Source organism: Boleophthalmus pectinirostris, unplaced genomic scaffold (genome assembly GCF_026225935.1).
Source record: "Boleophthalmus pectinirostris isolate CB_2022bp ecotype Guang Dong unplaced genomic scaffold, ASM2622593v1 HiC_scaffold_12, whole genome shotgun sequence".
NCBI lineage: Eukaryota > Metazoa > Chordata > Actinopteri > Gobiiformes > Gobiidae > Boleophthalmus > Boleophthalmus pectinirostris.
In genome coordinates, this window is record NW_026571018.1 from 39,365,615 (window position 1) to 39,388,114 (window position 22,500).

The 22,500-nt window shown below is 44.6% G+C and overlaps 1 protein-coding gene across 1 annotated transcript in view; it reads right to left on the reverse strand.

Annotated features, from left to right (window-relative positions):
* The window catches only part of LOC110170303 (glutamate receptor 4-like), a 130,396-nt gene that overhangs the window by 42,664 nt on the left and 65,232 nt on the right, over nucleotides 1-22,500 (reverse strand). Inside the window, 3 exon segments of the mRNA XM_055148284.1 lie at nucleotides 5,204-5,577; nucleotides 11,087-11,293; nucleotides 20,674-20,784. Of these exon segments, the coding sequence (XP_055004259.1) occupies nucleotides 5,204-5,577; nucleotides 11,087-11,293; nucleotides 20,674-20,784 (692 nt within the window).

Sequence of the window (22,500 nt, forward strand, 5' to 3'; positions counted from 1 at the left end):
CTGGAGTCTGGAGTCTGGTCTGGGAGTCTGGAGTCTGGAGTCTGGGGTCTGGGGTCTGGGGTCTGGAGTCTGGAGTCTGGGAGTCTTGAGTCTGGAGTCTGGGGTCTTGAGTTTGGAGTCTGGTCTGGGGTCTGGGGTCTGGGGTCTGGAGTCTTGAGTCTGGAGTCTGGAGTCTGGGGTCTGGAGTCTGGAGTCTGGAGTCTGGAGTCTGGGGTCTGGAGTCCTGGAGTCTGGGTCTGGGGTCTGGAGTCTGGAGTCTGGAGTCTGGGGTCTGGGGTCTGGAGTCTGGAGTCTGGGGTCTGGAGTCTGAGTCTGGGGGTCTGGAGTCTGGAGTCTGGGTCTGGGTCTGAGTCTGGGGTCTGGAGTCTGGTCTGGAGTCTGGGGTCTGGGGTCTGGAGTCTGGAGTCTGGGGTCTGGAGTCTGGTCTGGAGTCTGGTCTGGAGTCTGGGGTCTGAGTCTGGGGTCTGGAGTCTGGAGTCTGGTCTGGGGTCTGGAGTCTGGAGTCTGGAGTCTGGGGTCTGGAGTCTGGAGTCTGGGGTCTGGAGTCTGGTCTGGAGTCTGGAGTCTGGGGTCTGGAGTTGGGGTCTGGGGTCTGGGTCTGGGTCTGGAGTCTGGGTCTGGGGTCTGGAGTTTGGAGTCTGGAGTCTGGGGTCTGGAGTCTGGAGTCTGGAGTCTGGAGTCTGAGTCTGGGGTCTGGTCTGGAGTCTGGGTCTGGAGGTCTGGAGTCTGGGGTCTGGAGTCTGGAGTCTGGGGTCTGGGGTCTGAGGGTCTGGAGTGGGGTCTGAGTCTGAGTCTGGGGTCTGGAGGAGTCTGGATCTGGGGTCTGGAGTCTTGGAGTCTGGGGTCTGGGAGTCTGGAGTCTGGGGTCTGGAGTCTGGTCTGGAGTCTGGTCTGGAGTCTTGGTCTGAGTCTGGAGTCTGTCTGGGGTCTGGGGTCTGGAGTCTGGGTCTGGAGTCTGGAGTCTGGAGTCTGGGTCTGTCTGGAGTCTGGGTCTGGAGTCTTGGGGTCTTGAGTCTGGGGTCTGGGGTCTGGAGTCTGGAGTCTGGGTCTGGGGTCTGGGTCTGGAGTCTGGGGTCTGGGGTCTGGGGTCTGGAGTCTGGAGTCTGGAGTCTGGAGTCTGGGGTCTGGAGTCTGGAGTTGGAGTCTGGGGTCTGGGGTCTGGAGGTCTGGGTCTGGGTCTGGAGTCTTCTGGGTCTGGAGTCTGGAATCTGGGTCTGGAGTCTGGGTCTGGGTCTGAGTCTGGGGTCTGGGGTCTGGGTCTGGAGTCTGAGTCTGGGGTCTGGGGTCTGGGCTGGAGTCTGGGTCTGAGTCTGGGGTCTGGGGTCTGGAGTCTGGGGTCTAGTCTTCTGGGGTCTGGAGTCTGAGTCTGGGTCTGGGTCTTCTGGGGTCTGGTCTCTGGAGTCTGGAGTCTGGGGTCTTGAGTCTGGAGTCTGGAGTCTGGGGAGTCTGGAGTCTTGAGTCTGGAGTCTGGGGTCTTGAGTCTTGAGTCTGGGGTCTGGGATCCCGAACACTCAGGGAACATTCACACTTTTTGGACACCATTTGAACTCAGAACGTTCAGAAGACCTGCGAGTTTGGTCCGTTTGGTGTGAAAGCTCCAGGTTCGTTTGGTCTCAGTTCTTCTGATGTGAAGAACCACGATCTCGATCCCAACACAGACTTTTTGATCTAAACGGGCTCCTGCGGCTCTGAGCACGAACATAATAAACCATAATAAACAGTCCTGTTTTCAGAGCGTTGTGATTGACAGGTGGATTAGCCAATCAGGGACTCGCACAGTCTGTCCCAATCAAAACAAACATATAAAAATAACGGAGAAAACAATCAGAGACTAAGAAACATGGAGGATTATTACAGCAGAAGCACTGAACTCACCGCTACAACATTTGGGCAAAAAAAAGACATTTCCAGTGGAGAGAAACCAGACTAACGTTAGGAGAAGAGTGAGTCCGGTCGGCCAGGCTACAGGCAGTGTAAAGACAAGGACACGTCAGCGTCGGCTCTAAACTCTCACACAAAATGATTCTCGTTCACTGAGCTTTAAAGGACCCGTGTCACTCTGTTCTCTGATGTTTCCGTTTCCGTTTGTGTGACACGGGACCTTTAAACGCAGCTTTACTCCAGCACAAATCTATTTCTTATTTCTTATTTATTTCTTATTTAAGCACAAACACACACGCGACGGTCGCTCCTCGTGACGTCACCGGGGGAAAGTGAAACAAAAACAAAAGAGTGACAAAAACACAAGTCACTTTTGAGTCAGATTAAAAGTTTCAAACGTGTCGGTGAAATTAAAGACGAGGTGTGCGGGGTTTAAGAGTCACTTATTCTATTACCAACACAAAAAACAGTTTATCGTGTACGTGTCGTGTTTTGTGTTTTGGTTCTGAAGTTGATTATCCAATCAGAATCTGAACGAGTCTCTCAGTCGGTTTAAATCACAGCTCTGCAGGGGGAGGTTCTGGATTCTACGTGTTGTGCTGAAAAACAACAGTTTGACGAACGAAATGCCTGATGCTGATGGAAATGTGTCGCTTTGATGCCTCTGATTACGGAAGCCGAGAGGGTCACAACAAACGCAAAGGCCGCAACAAATGCAAATGCGACGACACAACAAAAAGCCACAACACATAAAAAAAAGCCATAACAAACCAAAAAAAGCCACAACACATAAAAAAAAGCCACAACGGAAGTGACCGCGGGACTACAACATGAAAAGTAAAGGAACGGAGAAGCTGGAAACGTAAGTAAAAGTAATTTATTGTTTTGTTCGTTTCACATTGTAGTTCTTCTTCTTCTTCACTTGCCGCTTGATCGGTCCGTCGGAAAATACAGTCCCGCGGTCACTTCTGTTGTGGCTTTTTAATGTGTTGTGGCTTTTTTGTTGTGTTGTGGCTTTTTGTGTGTTTGTGGCTTTTTTGTGTGTGTGGCTTGTGGCTTTTTTTGTTGTGTTGTTGTTGCTTTTTTGTTGTGTTTTGTGTGGCTTGTTTGTTGTGTTGTGGCTTTTCTGTTGTGTTGTGGCTTTTTGTTGTGTGTGTGGCTTTTTTGTTGTGTTTTTTGTGTGCTTTTTTGTGTTGTTTTTTTGTGGCTTTTTTGTTGTGTTGTGCTTTTCTTTGTTGTGTTGTGGCTTTTTTTGTTGTGTTGTGGCTTTTTGTTGTTGTTTTTTTTGTGTGCTTTTTTGTTGTGTGTTGTGGCTTTTTGTTGTGTTTTTTTGTGTGTTGTGGCTTTTTTGTGTGTGTGGCTTTTTTGTGTGTGTGTTGTGGCTTTTTTGTTGTGTTGTTGGCTTTTTTGTTGTTTGTGGTGTTTTGTTGGCTTTTTTGTTTGTGGCTTTGTTTTTTGGCTGTGTTATGACTTTTTGTGTGTTTGTTGGCTTTTTTGTTGTGTTGTGGCTTTTTTGTTGTGTTTGTGGCTTTGTTTGTGGCTTTTTTTGTTGTGTTGTGTTTTTGTTGTGTTGTGGCTTTTTTGTTGTGTTGTGGCTTTTTTGTTGTGTTGTTGTTTTTGTTGTGTGCTTTTGGTTGTGGGCTTTTTGCTGTGTTTTGACTTTTGTTGTGTTGTGGCTTTTTTGTTGTGTTGTTGGCTTTTTGTTGTTGTTGTGGCTTTTTTGGTGTGTTGTGGCTTTTTTGTGTGTTTTTTTGTGTTGTGGCTTTTTTTTGTGTGTTGTGGCTTTTTTGGTGTGTTGTGGCTTTTTGTTGTGTGGTCGCATTTGTATCTGTTGCGGCGTTTGCGTTTGTTGTGGCCCCTCTCGGCTTCCGTACCTGATCACTGAAGAATGTTCGTGTTTCAGACTCTGCAGTGACTCTTCTGTTTCCTCGTGTGAAAAACGAGCAGCTCTGTTCATACTTCATAAGGACATAACTTTGCTCTTGATCTTGAGGTGAGAACTTCTCGCTCTGCTCCGCCCCCTCGCGCTTTTTCGCTTCTTTATTTCTTTTCGTCCTCCAGCCTGACCGCTCTTTTTTTTTCTTTTTTTTTTTTTGACCCGAGATGACTCCAGACTTTTCTACACTGATTTTCATCCGAGCCTAAAACGTTGTCGATCTCCCTCCGTGAATTTCTTTCCGTTTGTCTCTTTATCGTCACTAAACGTCTCGTCGTACAGATGTTTGTATTTTCTCAACATTTCCTCCAGCTGTGACTCAAAACTTTTAATTTTTTTTATTTTTCTCGCTCTGCCCCGACAAGGAAACAGAAGCAGATAAACCACGCCCACATAAACAACCAATCAGAGTGAAGCTGTGGGACAAAGTTCTGCTCAGCTGAAGAGTCGAGAACAAACCACAAGAAATGACATTTTCTCGGTCCAGCCCTGAGTGTAAAGGCTGAGGTGTATTTCTGCGTCGAATCAACGTGCGCCGCCGCCGTCGCCTTGTCGTCATCGTTTTTGATTTATGGATCTGTGTCGAGGTCTGTGCACCGCCAAGTAATTCACTGCCAAAACACCAGGGGGCGACGATATCTGTCTATTCATATAAACATGTGTCTGTGTGTGTGACCCACAGACGTATAAACTCTGAAAAGTTTAACATGAACCATCACTAACAAAATACAATGTGACTCTGTCACAGAGAAACACTCATGTTCCACTGAGTCACTGTGTCCTTTTTAAGTCCGACAGAAGCTGAACCTCGTACCAGGAGCCAGTTGTTTTATGAGGCTTTATTTATGTAAGTTAAACATGCAGTTTTAAGATTCGTTTCTGTACAAAGCTGCACTAAACACATTATTACTCAATATAAACTGAAAGAAAGAAAAGCCGACAGGAAATGTAAACAGACGACCAATCACAGCTCTTATCGTCTGTGGCGTTTTGACGCGTAGTTAGAAAATGTCGGTGGTGCACGTCGGTCGTCGCAGAGGCTCTGTGTAGGGGACACGTCGACGCAAACTCTGTGTCGTGACGCAGACGATTTGACGCTGGACCGTAAATTGGCCTTAAGATGATAGTTTTTTTGTTCTTATGAAGTATGAATAGGCCTAAAAGGACCAGAGGAAAAAGAGACTGATTTAAACCTAAAATGTTTCTGTCTGATCTGAAACTCAGAAACTAAAAGAGTCAGAGCTTCTACAGGAGCTACTGAGGCTGCAGAACCGATTTACACCAGCAGGACTGAACTACACACCGCTCCTTTAACAACGTCTGTGTGAGTCTGAGCACGTGTGACAGGTGCGTCAGGTGCGTCAGGTGCGTCAGGTGCAGCCGTACCTGGGGGAGATGTCACAGCCCTGCTGCATGAAGGCGCCCAGGGAGAACCAGAGGGAGTTGAAGATGCCGAACTCGTTGGGGGGCTGGTCGCTGGGCGGACCGTCGGTGCCCTCCTCGGGCTCCTCGGTGTGCCACTCGTACGGGCTGAAGCGGCTGACCAGGAAGAGCACCACGCTCACGCCGATGTAGGCGAACACGATGCACATCCAGATCTCGTAGGCCAGCGGGTCCAGGAAGGAGAAGACGCCCGGTTTGGACTTCTGGGGCTTTTTGATCATGATGGAGATGCCCAGAGACATGAAGGGCTTCGAGAAGTCGATCACCTCCTCCCGGACCAGCGTGATGGTGAGAGGGGCCACAGCGATTTCCGCTTTCTGAAAAACACACACACACACACACACTCGATGTTAATGGACAGATCTCGCTGGTTCATTCAAACAGGAAGTGAGCACGAGCGCGATTGGGCTCCATGGACTCTGGCTCTGGTTCAGTTTGTGTGTAAAACTGTGTCTCTGTCAGGATCCTCACTCTGACCTTCACACGTCGGTCTGAACCTGCTCCACGTGACCCTGGAGTTTGGACATTTCAACATTTTGTTCCTGAATCCAGATCTGAACATTAAGAACCGACCAATCAGACGCCGTCGCTCTGTCTTTAGCGACGGGTTTGTTTGCGTCAAACTGTCAAACCATCAAACCGAAACATGAACTTCGTCTCCAAATTCTCCACTAGAACCATGAAACTGATCTGTGCTTATGTGACTGCTCCCTCTTCATCTGACACACAAAAACACACAAAAACACACACAAAAACACACACACAGAGACACACACAGACACACACAGACACATACACACACAGAGACACACACACACACACACACAGAGAGACACACACAAACTCTGCCCTGAGCCTCGTCCTCTATTTTTCACAACATAAAATGATGAGGCTGTATTTATTTCACAATGACACCGGAGCCGGAACACGAGAGACGCAGGAAGAAGTGCTGAGTGTCCTGTTCCCACGGCGACAGAGGAGAGAGGATGGAGGGAGCGAGGGAGCGAGGGAGCGAGGGAGGAGGAGAGAGGGAAGGAGAGGGCGCACGGTCAGAGTTAAGCCTCAGACTCTCACAGAACAGAACAGAGAAAAATGCTTCGTCCACAAACCCGAGTGCGACGCCGGCTCCAGCTCTGAGCTCGACCCCGGAGCCGGGCCTCGTTCTGGAGCGAGGGGAGGACGGAGCGGGAGATTGACAGGTGGACAGGTGGACAGGTGCAGCGTGGGCAGTGACGCGGTCGCTGTGTCGGACCGTTGTGGCGAAGAGGAGCTGAGTCTGGATTTAGTCAGGCTCCGTTCCTCCCCTCACCTCTGTCTCGGTCATGAGCTCTGGGTCATATATTATAAAGTTCTTTTTTTTGGACCAAGAGTTTGTTTTCAGACCTGAGAGTTTCGACTGCTCCCTGCGATCTTCCTCAGAGTCTCGTGATGTTGCTGTGATGTGTCCGGTCAGTTGATTTAAACAGGTTTTGGTGCTGTCGGTGGAGGCAGGACGACAGCGCCACCTGCAGTCCAACTTCCTCAGGACAGTATCCAGGTGTGTGAGAGTAAAAAAGCCCCTCGTCCTGGTTTATTGCCCCGTGGACACGTTTCCGTGTTTCGATTGCCTCGTTAATCCAGTGACAGTGTTTGTTTTCCTCTGTCCCAGTCCAGAATCTGCTTCTCTCTTTTACAGTGGTCAGAGCTTTCATCAGTTCACAGCAACATCACGTGACCATCCTGAGGAAGAGTCCAAACTGATATGAAAACAAACTCTTGGTCTGAAAAAAGAACCTAATAACATAAAAGATCAGAAGACCAAATGAACCTCATTGGACTAACGACCGAAAGGACGAGATCGCCGATACAAGCGACACAAATAAGTTTCCTCCGCAGGGCGTCCGGGCGTCTCCCTTAAGGCCAATTTACATCGTCTGCATCACGACACAGAGTTTGTGTCGACGTGTCCCCTACACAGAGCCTCTGCGTCGACCGACGTGCACCACCGACATTTTCTAACTATGCATCAAAAGGCCGCAGACGATAAGAGCTGTGATTGGTCGTCTGTTTACGTTTCCTGTCGGCTTTTCTTTCTTTCAGTTTATATCGAGAAATAATGTGTTTAGTGCAGCTTTGTGCAGATGTGTTTATGTTTTACAGAAACGAAACTTAAAACTGCATGTTTAACTTACATAAACAAAGCCTCATAAAACAACTGGCTCCTGGTACGAGGTTCAGCTTCTGTCGGACTTAAAAAGGACACAGTGACTCAGTGGAACATGAGTCACATTGTACTGATGCTGAATCTGTTCTGTGCTTTTGTCGCGTTAGTGATGGTTCATGTTAAACTTTTCAGAGTTTATACGTCTGTGGGTCACACACACAGACACACGTTTATATGAATGGACAGATATCGTCGCCCCCTGGTGTTTTGGCAGTGAATTACTTGGCGGTGCACAGACCTCGACACAGATCTATAAATCAAAAACGACGACAACAAGGCGACGGCGGCGGAGCGCGTTGAGTCGATGATGCAGAACTATACTTCAGCCTTTAGAGACAGAGTGAGGAGCTCGGAGTAGAGCCGCTGCTCCTCCACGTGGAGAGGAGCGTCTGAGGGGAGGACGTCTGTTCTGATGTCTCCTGGACGTGTCCCTCAGGAGGTGTTCATGTCCCACAGGGAGGAGGAGGAGACCCAGGACACACTGGAGGGACGACGTCTCTGGACTGGACTGGGAACACCTCAGGTCCCACTGGAGGAGCTGCAGGAAGTGTCTGGGGTGAGGGAAGTCTGGGAGTCTCTGCTCAGACTGATGCCCCCGAGACCCGACCCCAGAGAAGAAGAAGAACATGGAGGATGGATGGAGCTGAGCTTTAGTCTAAATGAGTGTTTGAACCTGTCACAGATTCTTTAAAGTTTGTGTCACTTTTCTGGGGAAGGGTTCGTCAAACACTTTTCTCCACGGAGATGTTCCACAGTGTGACATTAAACCTTTCTATCTTCACAGAGACCAAACCAGACGCAGTTCCAGGTCAGATCTGTGGAGCGGCGACGCTCACAGTCACAATGTCTGTTTTTCTAGGGATTTTTGAGCCATAAAAAATGCAAGATTTGTAAAGTCGAGCTGTTTAAAGTCACTCTGTGGAACATTCCAGGCAGAGGAAGGACGTCTCCATAGAAACAAGCAGGTGACAGACCCCCAGCTGAAAAGTTCCGCAGTAGTTAGGGGTTTAAAACAGCCTCCTCCTGCTCTTTTGTGCAGCGGCAGCAGCTCAGAACATGTGACGTGTTTCAGAGGGACACAGCAGATTCTTGTGACCCGTTTATAAACCTGGACTTTTGATGACGATTCACATTCACCGACAAGAACAAGAACAACAAGACCAACGTGAACACGAACACGAACACGAACGCAGCTGCGCACGATTTACACACCAAAAAACACACAGTATTTAAACACAGAGGTCAGAAGAAAAGCAAAAAAATAAGACCAATAAGTAAATAAATAATAAAATAATAAATACATTTTTAAAAAGCTAAAAATAAAAGCAAAATAATAATAATAATAATAATAATAATTATTATTAATTTTTAAAAAAGCAACGACAGCAAAAAAAACATAATAAAATAAAATAATAAATACATAATAAATAATAATAATAATAATAAAATAAAAAGCAAAAAAAAAAATTTGTGACAAAATTGCTTTAGGGACTGAAAAACTGTAAAAAAAAAACATTTTAAACAGGGAAACCTGCTGTAGAAATGAGCGAGACATTACTAAAGTTAGAAGAAATGCAAAAAATAAAATAAAAAATAAATAAATTGCAAAAAAAAAAAAAAATTATAAATAAATAAAGAATACAAATTTGTGACATTAGGGAGAAATATTGTGTGATTTAGGGCCTGTAAAACTGTAAAAATAAAACATTTTAAGCAGGGAAACTTGCTCCAGAAATCACATAAACAATACTACAATTAGAAGCAAGAAGCAAAAAAAATTTAGAAAATTCTGAAAAAAAAAAATTAATTAAAAAATAACACAATCAAACAGATAAAAAAAAAAAAAAAATCAAAAATTATAAACTAAAACACAAAATTCTGTTTCTGTTTACGAATCATTTTCCAGTGACCTCACGCCTGTGGTGTTCTCTACATGTGTCTCTAATGGTGGAACGTTCGGCGGTTACCATGGAGACCCAGTGCACATTTTAACGCAGACTGTCAACAAAAAAACTCTTAAGCTCGTCCAAAAACTCAAGACAAAAACAGAAAGGAGTCTGTGATCAGTTCATGGTCCTGTTGAGGAGTTTGATGTGATCCTTTTATTTGAGTAACCTCGTGTGTGTGTGTGTGTGTGTGTGTATGTGTGTATGTGTGTGTATAGTGTGTGTGTATGTGTGTGTATATAGTGTGTATAGTGTGTGTATATAGTGTGTGTATAGTGTGTGTATAGTGTGTGTGTATGTGTGTGTATATAGTGTGTGTATAGTGTGTATAGTGTGTGTGTCTCTGTGTGTATAGTGTGTGTGTGTATAGTGTGTGTATATAGTGTGTGTGTATAGTGTGTATAGTGTGTATATAGTGTATATAGTGTGTGTGTATATAGTGTGTGTGCATAGTGTGTGTGTATATAGTGTGTGTGTATAGTGTGTGTGTATATAGTGTGTGTGTATATAGTGTGTGTATATAGTGTGTGTGTATAGTATGTATATAGTGTGTGTATAGTGTGTGTGTATATAGTGTGTATAGAGTGTGTGTGTATAGTGTGTGTGTATAGCGTATATGTGTATAGTGTATGTGTGTATAGTGTGTGTATAGTGTGTATATAGTGTGTGTATATATTGTGTGTGTGTGTGTATAGTGTGTGTGTATAGTATGTGTGTATAGTGTGTGTGTGTATAGTATGTGTGTATAGTGTGTGTGTGTATAGTGTGTGTGTATAGTGTGTGTATAGTGTGTGTATAGTGTGTGTGTATAGTGTGTATAGTATGTGTGTATAGTGTGTGTGTGTATAGTGTGTATAGTGTGTATAGTGTGTATAGTGTATAGTGTGTATAGTGTGTATAGTGTGTATAGTGTGTGTGTATAGTGCGTGTGTATGTGTATAGTGTGTAGAGTGTGTATAGTGTGTATAGTGTGTATAGTGTGTATAGTGTGTATAGTGTGTGTGTATAGTGTGTGTGTATAGTGTGTGTGTGTATAGTGTGTATAGTGTGTATAGTGTGTGTGTATGTATAGTGTGTATAGTGTGTATAGTGTGTATATAGTGTGTATAGTGTGTGTGTGTATAGTGCGTGTGTATAGTGTATAGTGTGTATAGTGTGTGTGTATAGTGTGTGTGTATAGTGTGTATAGTGTGTATAGTGTGTATAGTGTGTGTGTATAGTGTGTATAGTGTGTATAGTGTGTATAGTGTGTGTGTGTATAGTGTGTATAGTGTGTATAGTGTGTATAGTGTGTGTGTATAGTGTGTATAGTGTGTGTGTATGTGTGTATAGTGTGTATAGTGTGTATAGCGTGTATAGTGTGTATAGTGTGTGTATAGTGTGTGTGTATAGTGTGTGTATAGTGTGTGTGTGTTTTTGTGTGTTTGTGTATAGTGTGTGTATAGTGTGTGTGTATAGTGTGTATAGTGTGTATAGTGTGTATAGTGTGTATAGTGTGTGTGTGTATAGTGTGTATAGTGTGTGTGTATGTGTGTGTGATATAGTGTGTATAGTGTGTATAGTGTGTGTATAGTGTGTGTATAGTGTGTATAGTGTGTGTGTATAGTGTGTGTGTATAGTGTGTGTGTATAGTGTGTATAGCGTGTATGGTGTGTACAGTGTGTGCGCGGTACCGACCCCGTACACCAGCTCCCCGACCATGCCGTTCCAGATCTTGGTCTCGGGGTCTCGGGCTCCGTATTTCCCGTCGGGGACGATGGAGATTTTGTACTTGATGCCGATGTGTTTGGCGATTTCGGAGGCGAGGTCCACGCAGTATCCCTCATACTGCTCGTTCCCCTCGTACATCTCATGGTTCTTCTTCATCATGACGTACGGGCCCTCCTGCGCACACCACAGATAATACTCCCTACAACTGTACCACAACACAGATAATACTCCCTACGACTGCGCACACCACAGATAATACTCCCTACGACTGTACCACAACACAGATAATACTCCCTACAACTGTACCACAACACAGATAATACTCCCTACAACTGTACCACAACACAGATAATACTCCCTACAACTGTACCACACCACAGATAATACTCCCTACAACTGTACACAACTCACCACAGATAATACTCCCTACAACTGTACACAACACAGTAATACTCCCTTACACTGTACACACAGATAATACTCCCTACAACTGTACCAACAACCACAGATAATACTCCCTACAACTGTACAACACCACAGATAATTACTCCCTACAACTGTACACAACACAGATAATACTCCCTACAACTGTACAACAACTCACCATGTAACAGATAATACTCCCTACAACTGTACAACACAACACAGATAATACTCCCTACAACTGTACAACAACTCACACAGATAATACTCCCTACAACTGTACCAACAACTCACAGATAATACTCCCTACAACTGTACAACAACTCACCCTTATGTAACAGATAATACTCCCTACAACTGTACAACAACACACACAGATAATACTCCCTACAACTGTACAACACAACACAGATAATACTCCCTACAACTGTACACACTCACAGATAATACTCACTGTACAACACAGATAATACTCCCTAACAACTGTACAACAACACAGATAATACTCCTACAACTGTACCACAACACAGATAATACTCCCTACAACTGTACAACAACTCACCCTTATGTAACAGATAATACTCCCTACAACTGTACAACAACTCACACAGATAATACTCCCTACAACTGTACAACTCACCATGTAACAGATAATACTCCCTACAACTGTACACAAACACAGATAATACTCCCTACACTGTACACACAGATAATACTCCCTACACTGTACACAACACAGATAATACTCCCTACACTGTACACACCACAGATAATACTCCCTACACTGCACACTCCCTACAACTGTCACAGATAATACTCCCTACAACTGCGCACACCACAGATAATACTCCCTACAACTGTACACACCACAGATAATACTCCCTACAACTGTACACAACACAGATAATACTCCCTACGACTGTACCACAACACAGATAATACTCCCTACAACTGTACCACAACACAGATAATACTCCCTACAACTGTACCACAACACAGATAATACTCCCTACAACTGTACACACCACAGATAATACTCCCTACGACTGTTCACACCACAGATAATACTCCCTACGACTGTACACACCACAGATAATACTCCCTACGACTGTACCACAACACAGATAATACTCCCTACAACTGTACCACAACACAGATAATACCCCTACAACTGTACCACAACACAGATAATACTCCCTACAACTGTACACACCACAGATAATACTCCCTACGACTGTACCACAACACAGATAATACTCCCTACAACTGTACCACAACACAGATAATACTCCCTACGACTGTACCACAACACAGATAATACTCCCTACGACTGTACACACCACAGATAATACTCCCTACAACTGTACCACAACACAGATAATACTCCCTACGACTGTACACAACACAGATAATACTCCCTACAACTGCGCACACCACAGATAATACTCCCTACGACTGTACACACCACAGATAATACTCCCTACGACTGTACCACAACACAGATAATACTCCCTACAACTGTACACACCACACATAATACTCCCTACGACTGTACACACCACAGATAATACTCCCTACAACTGTACCACAACACAGATAATACTCCCTACAACTGTACCACAACACAGATAATACTCCCTACAACTGTACACACCACAGATAATACTCCCTACGACTGTACACACCACAGATAATACTCCCTACAACTGTACAACACTCACAGATAATACTCCCTACAACTGTACCACAACACAGATAATACTCCCTACAACTGTAAACAACACAGATAATACTCCCTACAACTGTACAACAACAACACAGATAATACTCCCTACAACTGTACCACAACACAGATAATACTCCCTACAACTGTACAACAACCACAGATAATACTCCCTACAACTGTTTAAAAACACAGATAATACTCCCTACAACTGTACAACAACTCACCCTTATGTAACAGATAATACTCCCTACAACTGTACAACACCACAGATAATACTCCCTACAACTGTACAACAACTCACACAGATAATACTCCCTACAACTGTACAACAACTCACATGTATAATACTCCCTACAACTGTACAACAACTCACAGATAATACTCCCTACAACTGTACAACAACTCACAGATAATACTCCCTACAACTGTACACACACAATAATACTCCTACAACTGTACAACACACCACAGATAATACTCCCTACAACTGTACAACACTCAACAGATAATACTCCCTACAACTGTACAACACTCACAGATAATACTCCCTACAACTGTACAACACCACAGATAAATACTCCCTACACTGTACACAACACAGATAATACTCCCTACAAACTGTACACAACACTAATACTCCCTACAACTGTACAACAACTCACAGATAATACTCCCTACAACTGTACACACTCACAGATATACTCCCTACACTGTACAACACCACAGATAATACTCCCTACAACTGTACAACACCACAGATAATACTCCCTACAACTGTACCACACCCACAGATAATACTCCCTACGACTGTACAACACCACAGATAATACTCCCTACAACTGTACAACACACCACAGATAATACTCCCTACAACTGTACAACAACTCACAGATAATACTCCCTACAACTGTACACCACCACAGATAATACTCCCTACAACTGTACAACACCACAATAATACTCCCTACGACTGTACACACCACAGATAATACTCCCTACAACTGTACACACACAGATATACTCCCTACACTGACACAAGATAATATCCCTACAACTGTACACACCACAGATAATACTCCCTACAACTGTACCACACCACAGATAATACTCCCTACAACTGTACACACCACAGATAATACTCCCTACAACTGTACCACAACACAGATAATACTCCCTACGACTGTACACCACAGATAATACTCCCTACGACTGTGCACACCACAGATAATACTCCCTACAACTGTACACACCACAGATAATACTCCCTACGACTGTACCACACCACAGATAATACTCCCTACGACTGTGCACACCACAGATAATACTCCCTACAACTGTACCACAACACAGATAATACTCCCTACGACTGTGCACACCACAGATAATACTCCCTACGACTGTGCACACCACAGATAATACTCCCTACAACTGTACACAACACAGATAATACTCCCTACAACTGTACCACAACACAGATAATACTCCCTACAACTACCACAACACCACAACACAGATAATACTCCCTACGACTGTACACACCACACAGATAATACTCCCTACGACTGTACCACACCACAGATAATACTCCCCTACGACTACACGACTGCGCACACCACAGATAATACTCCCTACGACTGTGCACACCACAGATAATACTCCCTACGACTGCACCATACCACAGATAATACTCCCTACAACTGTACAGTTCACCTTTATGTAACAGACAATACTCCTTACAACTGAACAATTCACTCTTATATAACAGATAATACTCCCTACGACTGTAAGAAAACAACAACTTACCCTTATATAACAGATAATACTCCCTACGACTATACAATTCACCCTTATATAACAGAAAATACTCCCTACAACTGTACAGTGTCACAGATAATACTCCCTACGACTGACATGACACACACTGTGTTCGTCGTTACGTAGCAACCGTCACATAAACAAAACCCCAAACTCCTCAGATGTGAAGAGTCAGAATTTAACAGTTTGAATTTTTAAAAATGCTCCATGAAACTTTAATTTTAATGAACATTTTACGCCGATACAAACACGACTTTGACCCAAAATTCACATTTTTAACAAATATTATACACGAAAATCACCAAAATAAAACCAGAGACAAAGACACACTTCAATTTTAGACACAGAGAATCAGGAGGAAAAAAAAAAGTGTTTTTAGTGTTTAGTGGCTCTTTAAAAACAGTGAGAGGCTGATTAGTCTGTGTGTTATTTGTTCATTTGTTTTTCAAAATAAAACAAAACTAAAAAAAAAAACAGAAAAAAAATAATAAAAATTGTCTCCAAAACCAAAATGAAAAAAATAGATAATGATTCGTTTTTTCAGTTTTCGATTTTGTGTTTAAATGAAAAATGGAAAAAAAAAACAAAAAAAAAAAAATGGATAACAGACTAAACCAGGACTAAACCAGAACTGAACCTGTCTCAGTCCTGGTCTGGTCCCGATCTTAGTCCTGATCACCCGACAGTCTCTGAGGGCATCTCTGGGCCCGTCCCCAGACTCAGTCCTGGTTTAGTCCTGGTTTAGGACTGAGACCGGGACTGAGATGGGGACCAAACTAGGACTGAGACCTTAGACCTGGTTTAGTCCTGGTTTAGTCCTGGTTAGGACCTGGTTTAGTTCTGGTTTAGTACTGGGTTAGTCCTGGTTTAGACCTGGTTTAGTCCTGGTTTAGACCTGGTTTAGTACTGGGTTAGTCCTGGTTTAGACCTGGTTTAGTCCTGGTTTAGACCTGGTTTAGTCCTGGTTTAGACCTGGTTTAGTCCTGGTTTAGTCCTGGTTAGGACCTGGTTTAGTTCTGGTTTAGTACTGGTTTAGTCCTGGTTTAGACCTGGTTTAGTCCTGGTTTAGACCTGGTTTAGTCTGGTTAGTCCTGGTTTAGACCTGGTTTAGTCCTGGTTAGACCTGGTTTAGTCCTGGTTTAGACCTGGTTTAGTCCTGGTTTAGTCCTGGTTAGGACCTGGTTTAGTCCTGGTTTAGACCTGGTTTAGTACTGGGTTAGTCCTGGTTTAGACCTGGTTTAGTCCTGGTTTAGTCCTGGTTTAGTACTGGGTTAGTCCTGGTTTAGTACTGGTTTAGTCCTGGTTTAGTCCTGGTTTAGTTCTGGTTTAGACCGGGTTTAGTCCTGGTTTAGACCTGGTTTAGACCGGGTTTATTCCTGGTTTAGTCCTGGTTTAGTCCTGGTTTAGTTCTGGTTTAGTCCTGGTTTAGTACTGGTTTAGTCCTGGTTTAGTCCTGGTTTGGTCCTGGTTTAGTCCTGGTTTGGTCCGTTATCCAGTTTTTTTCCATTTTTCATTTAAACACAAAATCGAAAACTGAAAAAGAAAAAACAAAAACAAATTATTATCTTTTTTTTTTTTTTTTGGTTTTGGAGACAAATATTTTATTTTTTAATTTTATTTTTTTTTTTGGTTTTATTTTGAAAAACAAACGAACGAACGACACAGATTCAGGTGACACACACACAGTCCCTTTAAAACTCTTTTTCTCGCATTTCCCTCTTTTTTTTCTTCTTTTTCTTTGTTAAACTGCGTCTTCGGCGTCTGTGATGTTTCGTATTTTCTCACCAAACAAAGTCCTGGTTTCAAAAGGAGGAAAATCGGAGCCAAACGCGTCTGAAAAACATGACTGTGGTTTTCCTCGGGCGCCGTTCGTGTTCGCGTCGTTATTTTGTCACGTTTTGAAAAGACGAAGGCGTAAATCTTCATCTCGTGAACTGAACCGACATAAAAACACAAAACGAGATCTTTTTCTCCAAACGTGTAACAAAACAAACTCCAGCGTCTCGTCTTTTTACAAACACGACAAACTCAAACTCAAACTCAAACTCAAACGGCTCCGACGGGTTTTCAAATGACCAGGACCAGGACCAGGACCAGACCAGGACCAGACCAGGACCAGACCAGGACCAGACCAGGACCAGACCAGGACCAGGACCAGGACCAGACCAGACCAGACCAGGACCAGGACCAGGACCAGGACCAGGACCAGACCAGGACCAGGACCAGGACCAGGACCAGGACCAGACAGGACCAGACCAGGACCAGGACCAGGACCAGGACCAGACCAGACCAGGACCAGGACCAGACCAGGACCAGGACCAGGACCAGGACCAGACCAGGACCAGACCAGACCAGACCAGGACCAGGACCAGGACCAGGACCAGACCAGACCAGACCAGACCAGACCGACCAGGACCAGGACCAGGACCAGGACCAGGACCAGGACCAGGACCAGGACCAGGACCAGACCAGGACCAGACCAGACCAGGGACCAGACCAGGACCAGGACCAGACCAGGACCAGGACCAGGACCAGGACCAGGACCAGGACCAGACCAGACCAGACCAGACCAGGACCAGACCAGACCAGACCAGACCAGGACCAGACCAAGGACCAGACCAGGACCAGAGACCAGGACCAGACCAGACCGACCAGACCAGACCAGACCAGACCAGGACCAGACCAGGACCAGACCAGGACCAGACCAGAGGACCAGACCAGGACCAGACCAGGACCAGGACCAGACCAGATCAGGACCAGGACCAGACCAGACCAGGACCAGACCAGGACCAGACCAGACCAGGACCAGACCAGGACCAGGACCAGGACCAGGACCAGGACCAGGACCAGGACCAGACCAGGACCAGGACCAGGACCAGGACCAGACCAGGACCAGGACCAGGACCAGGACCAGGACCAGACCAGACCAGACCGACCAGACCACCAGGACCAGGACCAGGACCAGGGACCAGACCAGGACCAGGACCAGGACCAGGACCAGGACCAGACCAGGACCAGACCAGACCAGACCAGGACCAGACCAGGACCAGACCAGACCAGGACCAGGACCAGGACCAGGACCAGGACCAGACCAGACCAGGACCAGGGACCAGACCAGACCAGACCAGGACCAGACCAGACCAGACCAGGACCAGGACCAGGACCAGGACCAGGACCAGGACCAGGACCAGGACCAGACCAGACCAGACCGACCAGACCAGACCAGACCAGACCAGGACCAGGACCAGACCAGGACCAGACCAGACCAGACCAGACCAGGACCAGACCAGACCAGACCAGGGACCAGACCAGACCAGACCAGGACCAGACCAGGACCAGACCAGACCAGGACCAGGACCAGGACCAGACCAGGACCAGACCAGACCAGGACCAGACCAGACCAGACCAGGACCAGGACCAGACCAGGGGGACCAGGACCAGGACCAGACCAGGACCAGACCAGGGACCAGGACCAGGACCAGGGACCAGGACCAGGACCAGACCAGACCAGACCAGGACCAGACCAGGACCAGGACCAGACCAGACCAGACCAGACCAGGACCAGACCAGACCAGACCAGGACCAGGACCAGGACCAGGACCAGACCAGACCAGACCAAGACCAGACCAGACCAGACCGGGACCAGGACCAGGACCAGACCGGGACCAGGACCAGGACCGGGACCAGACCGGGACCAGGACCAGGACCAGAAGGGGACTAGACCTAAACTGAGATTAGGACTAGACCGGGACCAGAGTTTCGTGACTCCGTCTCTGTCCCTCGTGTCCCTCATGTCTCTTGTGTCCTCGTGTCCTTAGTGGCTCCGTCTCTGTCCCCTCGTGTCCTCATGGTTCTGTCCCCTCGTGTCCTCGTGTCCCTCATGTCCCTCCTGTCCTCGTGTCCCTCACGGCTCCGGCTCCGTCCCCTCGTGTCCCTCGTGTCCTCGTGGCTCTGTCCCCTCGTGTCCCTCGTGTCCCTGTCGTCGTGTCCCTCGTGTCCCTCGTCGTGTCCCCTCGTGTCCGTCGTGTCCTCGTGTCCCTCGTGTCCCTCGTCGTCCTCCTCAGTTTCTTAAAAGTGGGTTGGTGTTCGGGGGCTGAAAAGAGGAGGATCGTGCTGAGCCTCCTGCAGCAGCTCACGCCGTCACACTCAGTGACATCACTCTGTGACATCACTCTGTGACGTCACTCAGTGTCACTCAGTGACATCACTCTGTGACATCACTCAGTGACATCACTCAGTGACATCACTCTGTGACATCACTCAGTGACATCACTCTGTGACATCACTCTGTGACATCACTCAGTGACATCACTCAGTGACATCACTCTGTGACATCACTCACTGTGACATCACTCAGTGACATCACTCTGTGACATCACTCTGTGACATCACTCAGTGACATCACTCTGTGACATCACTCTGTGACATCACTCTGTGACATCACTCAGTGACATCACTCAGTGACATCACTCTGTGACATCACTCAGTGACATCACTCTGTGACATCACTCAGTGACATCACTCTGTGACATCACTCAGTGACATCACTCTGTGACATCACTCTGTGACATCACTCAGTGACATCACTCTGTGACATCACTCAGTGCCAAAGCGTCGCCAAAAATATCGAAAAACTGACACGAATCGAAACTAAACCTAAAATGGAATCGAGCTCCTCATGTGCGCAGGCGACGGGACTAAACCCCGTCCAGAGGACAGTGTGACAGTGTGAAGACGTTTGTGTGAACAGGTCTGTTGTTTAAAGTGTGAGCTGTCGATGATCAGGAAGTGTACACTAGCATGCTAATCTGGCTCGAGCACCAGCAGCATTTTAACAAGAACAAACCACAAACAGGATCCAGGAAACTAATTCACTCAGATTTAAAATCAGAAGAAAACAAACACTTACTTCAGAATTAAGACGAATTCTGAATCATTTTCATTCGGAATTAAGTGTTTACATGGACTTTTTAAAAACGGAATTTATTTTTATTCAGAATTAAAGATCTCGTGTAAACGTGGCAACTGTGTGACTCTAAACTGAGCTCTACACATTATCGATGTGAACGGCTCTCGGGGGCAGAGGTCAGAAAACGCAAAAGTCGTGACGATTATTTAACAATAATAGTAATAAATATAATAATACATCGGACTTATGTAGCACTTTTTTTGGACGTTTTACAAACAAATAAAAAAGTGACTGTAGAAAACAGGAGAATCATGGAGGGAGCGACAGTTTGAACAGGTGAGTTTTTAAATGTGAAATGAAAATCTGAATGTTTCACAGTTTGTACAAAACACAGGAAGTCGTAGTTTTTCTAAGTTTAATCGTGATTTTTGTGCAGTTTTAAAGTCGTTTTGGGTTTTGTTTACGTGACGGTTGCTCGGTAACAGTTACACAATCACTTTATAAACTTCAACCAAAAACAATAAAACACTGAGAACAAATAAAGTGACGTGTTTTAGTGAAATGAGCAGAGAGTGTGTGTGTTGTGTGTGTGTGTGTGTGTGTTGTGTGTGTGTGTGTGTGTGTGTGTATGTGTGTGTGTGTATACGTGTGTGTGTGTGTGTGTGTTTGTGCGTTTCTTACCATAATAGTCGTGACCACCACGGTGCGGTTTTCGATTCCCGACGTGTCGTTGGGCAAAAGAGGCGAGTCCTGGATCAGCACCAGTTTGTCCGAGTCACTCCAATACCCGATCTACAGCACAGAAGCACTTTAATCTACAGAAGCACTTTAATCTACAGAAGCACTTTAATCTACAGAAACACTTTAATCTACAGAAACACTTTAATCTACAGAAACACTTTAATCTACAGAAGCACTTTAATCTACAGAAGCACTTTAATCTACAGAAACACTTTAATCTACAGAAGCACTTTAATCTACAGAAGCACTTTAATCTACAGAAGCACTTTAATCTACAGAAACACTTTAATCTACAGAAACACTTTAATCTACAGAAGCACTTTAATCTACAGAAGCACTTTAATCTACAGCACTTTAATCTACAGAAGCACTTTAATCTACAGAAGCACTTTACTTTTAATCTACAGAAACACTTTAATCTACAGAAACACTTTAATCTACAGAAACACTTTAATCTAGAAACACTTACAGAAGCACTTTAATCTACAGAAGCACTTTAATCTACAGAAACACTTTAATCTACAGAAACACTTTAATCTACAGAAGCACTTTAATCTACAGAAACACTTTAATCTACAGAAGCACTTTAATCTACAGAAGCACTTTAATCTACAGCACTTTAATCTACAGAAGCACTTTAATCTACAGAAGCACTTTAATCTACAGAAACACTTTAATCTACAGAAGCACTTTAATCTACAGACACTTTAATCTACAGAAACACTTTAATCTACAGAAGCACTTTAATCTACAGAAACACTTTAATCTACAGAAACACTTTAATCTACAGAAACACTTTAATCTACAGAAGCACTTTAATCTACAGAAACACTTTAATCTACAGAAACACTTTAATCTACAGAAGCACTTTAATCTACAGAAACACTTTAATCTACAGAAGCACTTTAATCTACAGAAACACTTTAATCTACAGAAACACTTTAATCTACAGAAGCACTTTAATCTACAGAAACACTTTAATCTACAGAAACACTTTAATCTACAGAACACTTTAATCTACAGAAGCACTTTAATCTACAGAAGCACTTTAATCTACAGAAACACTTTAATCTACAGAAGCACTTTAATCTACAGAAACACTTTAATCTACAGAACACTTTAATCTACAGAAACACTTTAATCTACAGAAGCACTTTAATCTACAGAAGCACTTTAATCTACAGAAACACTTTAATCTACAGAAGCACTTTAATCTACAGAAACACTTTAATCTACAGAAACACTTTAATCTACAGAAGCACTTTAATCTACAGCACTTTAATCTACAGAAACACTTTAATCTACAGAAGCACTTTAATCTACAGAAGCACTTTAATCTACAGAAGCACTTTAAATAATCTACAGAAACACTTTAATCTACAGAACACACTTTAATCTACAGAAGCACTTTAATCTACAGAAAGCACTTTAATCTACAGAAACACTTTTAATCTACAGAAGCACTTTTAATCTACAGAAGCACTTTAATCTACAGAACACTTTAATCTACAGAAACACTTTAATCTACAGAAGCACTTTAATCTACAGCACAGAAGCACTTTAATCTACAGCACTTTAACACTTTAAATCTGCATTGTGTAACTTTTCCGGCATTAAACTTTTTTTTTATCTTCATGGAGACCAAACCAGACGCAGTTCCGGGTCAGATCTGTGGAGAGTCGAGCCATTTAAAGTCACACGGTGGAACATTCCAGGACACAGAGCAGTGACGTATCCATGGAAACGAGCAGGAGACGGACCCTCAAC